Below are 13,218 nucleotides of genomic sequence, written 5' to 3'. Positions count from 1 at the left end.
TTGGCAAATTATTTCCATCAATTGAACTTTCAGAGATATTATGGACTGTTTCCACACTTAAACGTTATAAAATGTTACAAAATAAACATAAAACATTCAGAAAAATACCTTAATTGTAATTCTTCAAATCTATGTACACACAATAAATACCTTTAACTTAAATTGGCACTGTCATCCCACATCCATAAAAAAAAAAAAAAAAGACTATCTGCGAAATATAGAATTAAAAGCAATATATGTATACATTTGATATTTGGATTTGTATCAAATGCCTGATCTAAGACAACTGCCTAGAATTTGCTACAAATTACCCGTGACTCCATTTGCACAGCTTGTAAGTACACACAGCCCAATACAGCTTTCTGAGAAAGAGACCAGGGATTTCAGCGTGCCAGGTGTAAATACAAGAGGTCAGTCAGAGTATAACAAAGGACACCAATTTAGATATTTAGTATTCAATTGGGTTAGTTGATTGCTGTGTATTGACGCACTTATATGCGACATGGACAATGGAGTCTTGGATTATTAATGCTGTCGTTGTGGACATTTAGAATACTTTACTTTTGACACATGGCATTATAAATAAGTTTCATTCATTTGCGATCTTGAATTACAAAAAAAATAAATCACACACATGCGCGCAAGCCGTTTCTTGGAGTACAGGTACCTGAGATGCTGAATATTGAGGAAAGAAATCTCTCATCTTTGTAAAAGGGAAAGATTTCTTCTTTGCTTCTGGGGAGCCAAGGAATCGTGCAAAATAAAGAATGTAACACAGAGCAAGAATGCTTGTATATATGATCTGTGGCAGATAAAACACAGGGGTGGATAAGGAAAGGATCAGTCAGAAGGAAAGATGAAAGCAGAATTGTCAATTATCTCTGTAAGGAAAGTTTCTGGTTTCCTCACCCATAACAGCTACTGACATTACTGGGGTGAGTATTACAAAGGGGCAACTCCTTTGATGGCGTCATCTGGCATGGTCCAATCTAATGCTCCTCATAGAGGAATCATTGCTTTGCTATGGGCTTCTGCTTCACGTGACAGACCTTTACTTGGTCAGTGCAGCTCAAACAATATGGGATTCAGTGCCACCATATGGCCATCACTACATTACAGGCTTATTCCAATATCAATGGGTCCTACACTAATTTTCCATTGATTAATCTCTTATGTTGAAATTAGTGTAGGACCCACCGACAATGTGGTACAGTGACGCAGTGGTGGGCTTAACATGATACAACCACATGGTGTAACTGAATCCCCATATTAGTTATATATTTTGGTTTTTATAACAGCACCACTACTTAGATATGAACATATGCCCAATTCCCTTCTTTTCGGTGTACGACTTGTCATCCAGATCAGATTCCTATTGGGCTGAGCACCCCACCCATCAACTATAGGTGCCCTTTTGGAGGCGACCACAGGAAAGCATAAATTGAGGAGAGAATCTAGAGGCAGTTTCAGCAGTAAGTATTGCAGTTAGCTTGCAAATCTCTCATGTTGGAATTATTGTAAGACCCACCGATATTGGGGTACAGTGACGTGCTTAACACAATATGACCATATGGTGTAACTGAATCCCCATACTTGTTTGCCAAGAAAGGTTATTTAAAGCAGCCTTGTAGAATGTAAAACTGTATTGCGCTGTTCCCTAATCTGTATTTTGTATATATTTCAGTCTTTACGGCAGAACCACTACTTATGTATATTCTGAGTGTCCCTCAATTCCCTTTTGCTGTTTAAGAAATGTTAATGTCTGACTTTTATCATAAACTGATTTGTACAGATTTGTTTTATTTTTGTGTACCTTGCACTCTCTCAAATCTCTCTGATAACATCACCTCTGGTTATATATCCAGGTAATCTATTCACAGTAATATAACCCACGTGAACTCTCTGCATGTGTAAATTTGTCATCAATATTATTTAGAAGCATGTCTAACATGACAAATTCTTTAAATAGTCTCCAAATTTACCTGGGCCAGTGAGAAAATGATCAATCCCCAGTGTGGACAGAAAAGCACCAATATTACTGTGATGGAGCAACGGATAATTATTGCAAGGCTTTCAGCAACAACCTAGAAATAAGACATACACAGAAAACATTATATACAGATTAAAAAATAAGATCATAACATTTTAGAATTCTCATTAATTTAACTGTACATTTACATGGTATAATTTAAATGAAATTTAAATTCAAAATTGAAAGACAGATTTACTAAAAATTGCATATTTACTGTATCTTACTTAAATTTCTGTGCGTTAATGTTTATTTTCCATCTTATCAGCAGGTGGGATATAGAAGAGAAAAAGGGTGGGGGGGAGCAGAAACACAATATTATATTTGTATTACATTTGTAGAGCGACTATGAGAATTCGTCAACCCGTGGTACCAGTAGAATGGTTGAAACATTATGACAAGTGTTATTAGGTTATTAATACTGCAAAGAATATCACACTTGAGTTTTGAGAAATATCACTTCGCGTTTCTGTAAGCTGACACTTGTAAGATTCTGGAGTTGGCCTTTTACAGGCCGTCATGCCAACTATGTCTCTAATTTCTGTGAGATACATATATTTACATTAGTATCAGTACCAGTACCCTCTAGCAGGTAAGCTAATTGAGCAGGGCTATCAACCCCTCTGTTTCTGTGCGTCAAACTTGTCTGGTTACAATTACATGTTTGTTAGTCCAACCATTGTAAAGAGCTATGGAATCTGTTGGCGCTATAGAAATATAATAATAATCGGTAGGTTGTCTAGTACTTTGAATAAATTTGATACAAGAGCATAACAAAATTAACTTGCTTTATATGATACATTATCACCAACTATGTAACAGGAACAGGCTGCCTGGTATTTGATTTGGGTCCAGACCTGAAGCTTCTAATAAGTCCATCCCTTCTCCATGCCACCAGGGACCTCCAGGAGGGACCACAGCAAACTTGAACCTTACAGCTACATGCCAAGCAGCCTGATTTTTTTTTTTTATTATATTGGTCAATCATCAACCAGATACTGGATAAAGTGATGAATAACTATTCCCAAGTATACAAAAAAACTAGACAAGACTGAGTGCAGGGACAAGTAAATATTGGTTTGTTGAACAACAGGCATTACAAAACATGTAAAACCATGTGAGTACCTGGTGGGGGACTGCAGTGACACAGTGGGGACCAATCAGAGTGCTGGCACAAACATGCCCTATGTATTGCAGTGTCCAAAGATTGATGCCTGGCAAGCTTAGCTGAGTTGTCTATCCTTCAAGTAAGGATTCAAAATATCTTCTAGCCACTAGCCTTGGTGAGTGAAAATGTAGTCCTGACTAAGTAGAAATTTTACCCATGGTGAATGTACCATGGATCCTCCAGGCTTGCAGTTGCAAGTATCTTTTATGGCCTGACTAGTAGTACAGGACTTGAAATTTAAAGCTCTGCTTCAAGGTATCTAAAATGTGCACAATTGAGTTGGTTAATAAGAGAATCAGTATCTCAAGAAAAGCAACTATGGTCCTATTGATAAAAAAAATACTTTTGATATTATTATTGTTGTTATTATTATATACTATTATTATATTATTAAGAGCTACCACATCATCATAATTGCCATACATGCAATCAAGCTGAAGCCTTTTGATTTTCTTCACAACCTAAGACCAGGCATTCACAACGACACCGTGCAAACACTTTCTATGAAGGTGAAGACATACAATGAAATTGGCCCTCTCTATGGTTAAACAAAACAAAGCTGGCCTAGACAACTGACTTGACACGTTTGAGAAGAAGCAACAGATCTTACATGGATGTCGTTACTGCCAGATGCCTCACCTGGATACATTAGCCTAACAGATTAACAGGTCCTTCTGTCCACAGGTGACACATTGATTTATTTAGCCATTTTTACATCCAGTCTTATACCTATCACTATACAGAGATGATCTAAGAAGCTGCAGGCGTCACCTGTTTTACAACTTCACCAGCTGTGGGACACAGAGATATTGGGAATGATATGGCCAGAGGTCCAAGTAGGACTGATACTAAGATGGCATATGTGTTGCCCCAGGAATCCTTTTCATCTGAAGAGCATGTGCACCAGACATCTTTTCTCCATCTAACCTTGATCATCTATCCTCAGACGAGGATTATACAATCCCCGTGAAGAGCTACAAACACTTGGATGCCGCATTATGACCATGGATAGAAGATGTGAGTGATTTTAGCCAATATCGCAGACATACAACTACCACTATGCCCCACATTCAGAACACGTGTGAAGCAATGCAGGCTACAACAGCAGTTTTGGAAGAGAGAAGCTGGAGTAGGCATATTACGATTAAAGATGGCTCTTAATAGGAAGTGTTTAGAAAAGCTGTGTAAGTCACATGCATGGAGATTTGACCAGGACTGCACAAACATTTTTTACTCCAAAATGGAGTAGTGAGACTGCAGGGGCATGATCTATACACCCAAACTGCTTCATTAAGCTAAAGCTGAATTGGTGCCTAATAGTGTCCCTTTAATCAGTTTTGACACACGAGCTACAAGTCTTTTTCACTAGGTGTTACTGTTTTATGTGAAGTGTTAGTACTGCCAGGGGAGGGCTGAGCAGGGAGGAAATTGCCACCAGGCCTGATAGTTTACAGCACTATACTAGATATGATCTATACATCAAAACGGCTTCAAAAAGCTAAAGTTTCTTTGGTGACTATAGTGTCCCTTTAACTGAATTTCATAAGCTACACTGCATATCCTATTTTTTTCAATGATTAAACTGATGTATCGGATGTACCTTTGAACAAATTTTCAATACCAACCTTGAGCCGGATAAAGAGATGTGCCTGAGCAAGGACCCAGAATGGTTCTGATAGAAGCTCTATTACTGCAGAAAGTCCAAATGCCAAAACTCCTGTGGTGTAATGTGGGATAACCTCTGATTTTGGAATCTCCAGGACATGCAGCCAAATCCAACCCAAGACTAAAAACCAACCAATTCCCAGAGGAACCCTAAAACATTTCAGAGAAAGTACGGTACACTAAATTATTAAATCAAATAATTAAATCTGACTGTTAAACCATATAGTAACAGATCTTTGCTTCTATTACTTAAAACATTAAAGGGGGACATTGCTGTGTTAGGACTGAACCTAATTGTGATGTCAATTAAATACTTTAATATATATTTAAAAGAAAACCGAGCATAACATGAAAAATGTTAACCAATTTTGGAATTCCATGTCATTATCACAACATGAGCTATCCTCCTTATTTGACACTGGTAGCTCAGTAAAGCCCTACAATCATTATATATGTAAAACTTTCAATTTTGGAATAGGATTCTTAAAAACATATTGTTATGATGGCCCTTAAAGGGTTATACTAAACCTTATGCAGGGAAGAAACGATTGTAGAATTACATTAAATAATCATCTTAAAGGGAGGATACGCCTTTATCTGCCTTACCTCCATTTGCTCCCTCCCCACATTTACACACATATATATATATATATTATTATAAATATATTTAATTATTTTTAGATTCCCTCTGTCCCCAGCTCAGAGCGCACGCTTGGAGTAACCCTTTAAAAAATTGGACGCAAACACGGGGGACGGAGGAGTAGTTTGCCTCACTCACATAGCGCCACGTAGCGCAGCATGCTATATGCTGGCTCACTGAGCAGACCAACAACGGGTATCGGATGAAGCCCTGACTACTGGTAATCGGCCCATGCTGGACTGAAACCCTGTAACCAGAAGGGGCACCAACTTGGAACTCCATAAGATGAATATGCCGACTTGAGGTTTTCCTAGACTGTTTTATTTTTACCCTAGCTAAGCTACGCTATCTCCGAGCGGTGCCCAGCCAGGGCATTGGGTGAAGTACCCATGATAAGGGGACTGCCTAACACCGGGTGGCCAGCAGATGATCGGACCTTAACAGCTTAACATACCTACCACATCATACTGAACGAGGTGAACCGCACCTGACTACTCATTAGACTTTACTTATGTTTTATATTAATACTTAAGCACTTGCTTTCCTTTTATTTTATTAAGCATACCTTACTTAGCAAAATATGATCACCTATAGTTATACGACCCCAGGCTAGATTGTTTAAGGTAACATGTATAGCCTGCCAGTTATTTTTATTTTGCCAGTCTTCTCATAGTATGTTTTGTCAGCATCATATGCCTCAACAGTTAACCTTGGTAATACCCAAACCACTTAAAAATGCACAGTTACAAATCTTAACAGGTCTCAGGGAACCACTGTTTGACAATCTTGATGCATAACTTTACCTAACTTTCTCTTGTTTCAAGCATTGAACACACATCTAAGCTACTTGTAATAGAGCTGACCTTTCATAATAATATAAAATTGTGCAAGTTTTACTATTTTCCCCAATGTTATAAATGTCATTGAAAAGTGTGTGGAATGCCGTCGGGGTACCACATACGCACTGTTATATCTTTATGCACTACAAAATAAAGAATTAAAAAAAACAAAACAAAAAAAACGCAAGTGCATGTTACATTTGTGATGCTTTGATATGCTCTTGCCTGTTGTAAAATAAAGAATAAAAAATAATATGTGCAGTCTTAGAGCACCATACAGATTAGTCGTTGCAATTTTCTTTTTATATACTCTAATTATTTTCACTTATGAATTTACAATTCTTACGCCAGCCAGGTGAGATGAACTGTGTGTCGCCAACTTTGCTGTGACGAGTGACTGAGGCAAGCTCTACGGAAAGCTTCTCGGGCAAGAAATACCACTGTGGTATAAAACAGGGTTAGCCTGAAAGATAATCAAAACTCAGAATTAAAGCATTAAACTTTTTTTTTTTATATAAAAGACATCCGTTTCTTTTTGACAAGCTGCCACATGACTGATAAATAGCAGCCTCAGTAACATTATGTTTTAAACTTAATCAATAATTAAACTATGTAACAGGATGCTTGGAGTACGACTATTCAAAGTAATGTAATGAGTTGAAGACAATATGGAAAGCAGTGATTTAAGAAGAAGAGTGTGGGAACAAATTGTACCTTCCACAAGGTCAAACTGGACCTAAATTTCCACATTAACACACAAGTACAAAAACAATATACAGAAATCAAAAGACCAAAACTAGGGGAGATAGACTAAACAGTTAATAAAAGAAGATATGCATATTCTAATAACACATACGTTAATAAGAGAAAAAAAAACATTATAAAACACAGTGACAAATATTAGCACACAACAGGTTGGCACAAATGGTCATATTACTATTAAAAGGCAGGACTGTTTGTGTTCTGCATTTTTTCACTGCAATACTGCATTGTTCTACGCAATTTATTGAAAAACCACTTTCGACACAAAAACCTGTGGACTAGATCTTCTGTGTTGCACTATTTAATGTGACAGTAATAATTTTGGTTTGTGCCAGTTGTTTTTTAGTAGAGAAATGGGATTCAAATAGAGGTGCATGTGTACATAGCTTAATAGGGCGCTACTTCTAATCTTGTAAGCAAGCCATCTAAAGCACACACGTCATAAATAACGTCACACAGAATAGGGGCTTAAAATGACGAGCAGTCGACTCTACCTTAATTTCCCTAATAAATCTGTAAACCTATAAATATGTGTCTTCCCCAGAAATCAGGAGGAGGTTGAGATGTCAATCAATCCTGGTTCTACCATCATTCTCATTGGAGATGCTGGAACATCCAATAAACCCGCATGCAGATGTTTAGGTGATATATAGGTCTGACTTGGCAGTAGATTTAATTATATTTTAAAGGCATTAATCATACGAGTCAACAGAAGTCAAACTCTCTAGTTATATCCAATAGAAACAAAGGTGACAGAGGTGATGGATCTTCCAATACCATAACCAGCATATGCTGACAGCACATGTTATTATATTTAAAATTCTTTATTTTGGCGTGCATAGTGATGACAAACATGCCGGCACTGCCACAACAGCAGGTGCCGGACAGTAATCGACATAGGTTACATCTGCACATTTTTTGTTATAAGTGTCATGCTTAGGTTATGGTTAAACTGCAGCTTATGTCAGTATAACAGGCAACAGAAAACAGTGAAGATCTGGACATATGCTGACATTAAGAGTAGGTAATAAAACAATATTAGTACTGGAATGATCAAGCTAGCGTTCAGTGTTAAGATTAACAGGAGTTCGTTAAATGTGTAATTCGTTTAACATAGACTTCACATATAGTATAAATGGTTGATACATGAGCAGATAGAAGTCTGCTTGCAGTAGCTTTCAGCATTAACATGTATGCGCAGGTGTATCTGCTTACAATTATATGTCTATCCCTGTAACTGGATCGCCTGGCATGTGTAGCTGGCAACCTATTAGGGGTACAGGTATTGTGTATGTAGTCGGAAGACCGTCATGTTTGGGTATACAGGCCCATATTGTGTTAAATTGCAGACAGGGATATTGCAAGCTTCCACTCCCTTCTATGTGTGAGATGGTGCGTATAGATTAGTATTTCCTAGCATGGTAACATGCAGGTAGACCAACAGCCACCTAGTGACTGACAAGCATGCATAGAATGCCACATTAGATTGAGTCGGATAGCGCGTATAATATTGCTTGTGGTTCACATAGCAAAGGGTTAGTGATCGTTTGAGAGATAGCAACAAAAAGGAAACTCATACTGTAAATTATAAAGATAAAAGTCAATGCGTGGTACTTAAGACATATCGATTGTTCATCTAGTTGTCGGAGAGGGTGGTTGGTCAGATGGCAGTCTCTAGGGAAAGTTCAGCCAACCCCTGTCAGCAGCAAAGCCGTTACCCCGCCGGGTATCACCTTGATGGCGTCACCGCATTGGAAATTGGCTTTGTCCGTAGGCTGTGTGGTGTGGTCTTGTTTTGTGACCCGGCTGGAGGCTGTAATCCCATGGGGCATAGGTGCGCCATGCTGGTGTCTGAGGCCTTGGTCCTGTGGGTTGCTTGCGCGTGTGGCTTGTTCTAGACTCCAGCGTGTGTGAGCGTTGATATCTGAGCCTCCTGGCGCCATTTCCCGGTTTATCGGTCTCTTGTCTCTGAGAGGCCTGGAGAATGTTCTGGGGGCTTGCGGCCGTGGGTTGTAGGAACATAGCCGGGTGTCCGGGCGGATCAGCCTTGCCACCGCTCTCACCACTTGGCTGTATGTCATTCCCTTGGAGCAGAGTGTCGTCCAGAAGCTTTTGCAGATTTTGTCAAACTGCTCCAAGCTCTGCGTTGGCGTCGATTGGTCTGGGCCTTCGCTGAGTTGCCACCTGGGCCTTGTCTCGCTTGGATGGTCTCCCTGCTGACTGCCCGGCCGGGAAGTCCAGCATTGGGTAGTCCGACTTGGTAGGCCTCTGTCTGGCTAGCGTGGCCGAGTTATGTGCTTCCGCCATTTTGGATGCCCCTTCCCCCGTGGTGCTTGGAGGTGTCGCTGGCTCTTGCGGAAGGTGCCGGGCTCGGGGTGCTCCGGTTGGCGGGGACCGGGATATCCCCCACCGGTCCATAGGGGGGGGGGGGGGAGGTAGTTCACCAAGCTCGCTGTTAGCTGCGTGCGTCCGGCGGGAAAGCGGACGCCTTTCTCCGCCGCCTCCCACGGTAGGCCCCGATCTGCCGATGCGGTGCCCGGGTTACCCTGGACATCGAATTTGGTGTCTCCAGGTTCGGGCTGGTCTCCCCAGTCCAGTGGGTCCCCTTGTGGGAGGGTGTGCACTTAGTATCCCGTTTCATGCTCGTTTTAGTGCTTGGTGTTTGGGAGCTCGTCCAGAGCACGTCTGCCCTGTTCGTTGGTCAGGCTCCGCCCCCCCACATGTTATTATATTGTTTAGGGTGTTTATTTAACAAATTCATTTCTGACTTAACTTGGAGCAGCTAGTCACATGTCTTATGATACATATGTTGCCAGAGAGCATATGTTAAATGGTTACTCCAAGCACCATGACCATGATAGTGTTTTTTGAAGTGGTCATAGTGCAAGCATGCTATATTGTATAAAATGCTGCAAATACTACCTAGCTATCTAGCTATAGGAGGTGTGACTCAAAGCAGCTTTTATTATTTTATGCACAGGAGCTCATTCCCTGGCTGGGGGTACACGGCAATAATAGCATTCAGCTGCCATTTATTGTAAAACAGTTTGCTAATAGCATCATAACCACTGCAGCATGCTGTTGTGTGTATGGTGCTTAGAGTAATTATTAAAGTGCATTCAGTATAATAAATTAAATTCTTACACTGATTACAGGGAGGGGTTGCACAGTAAAACAATAAAGGTACATACCAGAGATGTCTGCTTATGGATTTCATTCAATAACAAGTAATTCCACAGAACCATATATTTTGGATGATTGTTGATCCATTGTGACACATAACAGATGCAAAATGTACAGTCCGAGTTAAAAAAAAAGTTACACAAAACAATTGGCCACGATAAGATCACGCAGTGACTATATTTACCTAACATTAACAATGCCGATAATTTCTTTTGAGACGTAACGCAATGTGAAAGCATTTAAACCGAAGGTTAGTAGACGGAAGAGAACCTGCAAAAACAAAACAGAGAGAATAAATCATAATGAAAATCTACTGCAGATTATCAGGACAGGCTCTGACAGCGCTAGGTTTATATTAAATGAAGGTTGAGTTCCTGGTTGCAGATAATCATACATTTGCTAGGCATCTGGACAGTACGACGTGCAGACAACATTAAATTTACAACAATTAAAGGAACACTACAATGTCAGGAATACAAACATGTATTCCTGACACTATATCTGGAAAATAATTTTTAGAAAGGTAAAAGGAGATTTTACACACCTTATGCCCAGCGCCACACGTGACTTATCCTGGCGGACTCTGCCACATTTTGACTCCTTGGTTGAGATCATCAAAATTGACAAACTTAGCCAATTTTAGGAAAGCATTGGGTGGCTATTGTGCATGTGCGGCAAATCGCCAGTCAGCATCTCCTTATAGAGATGCATTGAATCAATGAGGAACGTTCATCAGCGAATCCATGCATAGCATGGAGACGCTGAACATCAGTGTTGCACACTGTGCAGCACTGACCAAGGAAGCACCTCTAGTGGCCCTCCAGAGTCTGAGTGACTGCCACTAGGGGTGTTCCTAAGCAGAAATGTAAACATTGTGTTTTCTCTGAAAAGGCAGTGTTTACATTAAAGGATCACTATAGTGTCAGGAAAACGAACTCATTTTCCTCACACTATATCATCCTTAAATCCTCCCACCCTCAGGGTCCCACTCCCTTGGCACTGAAGGGGTTAAAAACCCTTCAGTTACTTTAATCCAGCGCCGGGCTCCCTCGGCGCTGGTGACCTCTCCTCCCCTGCCGACATCAGCTCCCGAGTGTAGCGGAATGCGCATGCGCGGCAAGAGCCACGTGCGCATTCAAACAGTCCATAGGAAAGCATTTCTCAATGCTTTCCTATGGACGTTCTGATTGCTGGATGCGATTTTCGCATCCAACGTCATAGAAGCGCCCCTAGCGGCTGTCAGGAAGACAGCCCCTGGAGGCTTGAGTAACCCTGCAATGTAAACATGGCAGTTTCTCTGAAACTGCTATGTTTACATCTGAAGGGTTAAAACCTGAGGAACCTGGCACCCAGACCACTTCGTTGAGCTGAAGTGGTCTGGGTGACTATAGTATCCCTTTAAAAATCCTGCAGGGACAGACTATACATATCAAAACAATCAATTAAAAACGTGTAGTTAGTACTTTTCAGAACATTGCTGCTACAACAATGGGGACTTTAGCTTCGGTGGTACTAAAATAATGATATGCACTATAACTCCCATAGACAAAGCAGGACACGTTATTGAGCAATATGGGGCTCTTAGAAAAGAGGGACATTAGAATATAAACGATGGACAGAGGTATTTGGGTCCCTCCTAAATAGAGACACTTAGGAGCTATGCAGTTTCTTCATTTAGAGAGAATATAAAGTGCAATCATCCATAAACGAATAGAGAAAGATCCCCCACGTGTCAATAATGTAAACATATCAATGAGGGACACTAAATTGATATGTGTATATGTTAACTGTGACTGAATCTAGAACAGGGGGTGTTCACACTGAGTCCATGGACACATTAGAAGCAGGTACCTGCAGGATCATTGTAGAAGAAGCCAGTTTAGTGGTGTCTGAGAGGACATCCCGGGAAGCCATCTCGATAATGAGATGTAATGTGTGGAGAAGTAGCCACTGGTCACCGGTACCGCAAGGTATAAAAATCACTCTATAAGATCATAACTTGCTATGACTCCTGCAGCGCCATTTTGATTATGGGCAAAGAGAATGGGGAACCAACAGAACTTCCACCGACAGACAGCATAGAACGCGGGCTTGTCGGAACAAGAGTTTATTATTTCAACACAACAATACTCGCAGTCTCCTTTTTGAGCCCACTTGCACCACATCCTATGTTTAATGCAAGAACATTGCCAGTAATGGCTAGCACTTCCTCTGCAACCATGGTAACGCCCTCACACCATATCGCGGAAGTAGGAGCTGCCAAAGGCTGACGCTGTCATCCAGAGCAGTGAATGGTGCCACGCGCCTTCACTACTGCCACCTTTAGTTCGGAGGATGGAACTACATTCTAATTGGCTTCTATAGTGCGTTAGCAGAGTTAGGATACCAAGGCGGAGATTCATCAAAGTGTCCTACGCTGAAAAGTGGTGCACATTTGTATATGTGGAAATTGGAATAATCATTAATGGAATGTTTCTGCTGAATTAATTGGTTCCCATAGTTATCTCACTTTTTTTTTTTAGAACTTTGCAACACTTTTAAGAGCATGAAAAATGTATTTAAATGATTTATTAGTCTAACGTACTTTAAAGGGTTACTCCAAGGCCAAGCACTATGAACAATCAACACATTTGAAGTGGTTATGGTGCTTAGAGTCTGTATGTGCAGCTTTTCAATTTGAAACACAGCTCCTACTGAGATATTTTAGGTTCCTCATCCAGCAGCGTCATCGGTCAATCTGGAATGAGAGTTCCGGGCTGCGCTTCTTCTTTCCACTTGAAGTGGTCTGGGTGCCAACTCCCATCACCCTTAACCCTGAGCATGTAATTATTGCAGTTTTTATGTAGCCGAAATCCCCACAGGGAAGAGCGTGGACGTCGCTGGGGGAAGAGTGTGGGCAGAGCTGAGCCAGCCCCAAGTTATTAACCCCTTC

At 40.7% G+C, this 13,218-nt stretch overlaps 1 protein-coding gene across 1 annotated transcript in view; it reads right to left on the bottom strand.

The window, feature by feature from the left end:
* Positions 1–12,374, bottom strand: part of RFT1 (RFT1 homolog) — a 31,995-nt gene extending 19,621 nt beyond the window's left edge. The window contains exons 1-6 of the mRNA XM_063427446.1: positions 12,138–12,374; positions 10,471–10,556; positions 6,688–6,804; positions 4,823–5,012; positions 1,983–2,084; positions 668–802 (exon numbers count right to left, since the gene is read on the bottom strand). Coding sequence (XP_063283516.1) covers positions 668–802; positions 1,983–2,084; positions 4,823–5,012; positions 6,688–6,804; positions 10,471–10,556; positions 12,138–12,200 — 693 coding nt within the window. The 5' untranslated portion in view covers positions 12,201–12,374. The remainder of the gene's footprint in view (positions 1–667; positions 803–1,982; positions 2,085–4,822; positions 5,013–6,687; positions 6,805–10,470; positions 10,557–12,137) is intronic.
* Positions 12,375–13,218: the final 844 nt, after the last annotated feature.

The sequence above is a fragment of the Pelobates fuscus genome, chromosome 7 (genome assembly GCF_036172605.1).
Source record: "Pelobates fuscus isolate aPelFus1 chromosome 7, aPelFus1.pri, whole genome shotgun sequence".
Classification (NCBI taxonomy): domain Eukaryota; kingdom Metazoa; phylum Chordata; class Amphibia; order Anura; family Pelobatidae; genus Pelobates; species Pelobates fuscus.
The sequence above is the reverse complement of the archived record's forward strand: the minus strand, read 5'-3'. Positions and strand labels throughout refer to the sequence as shown.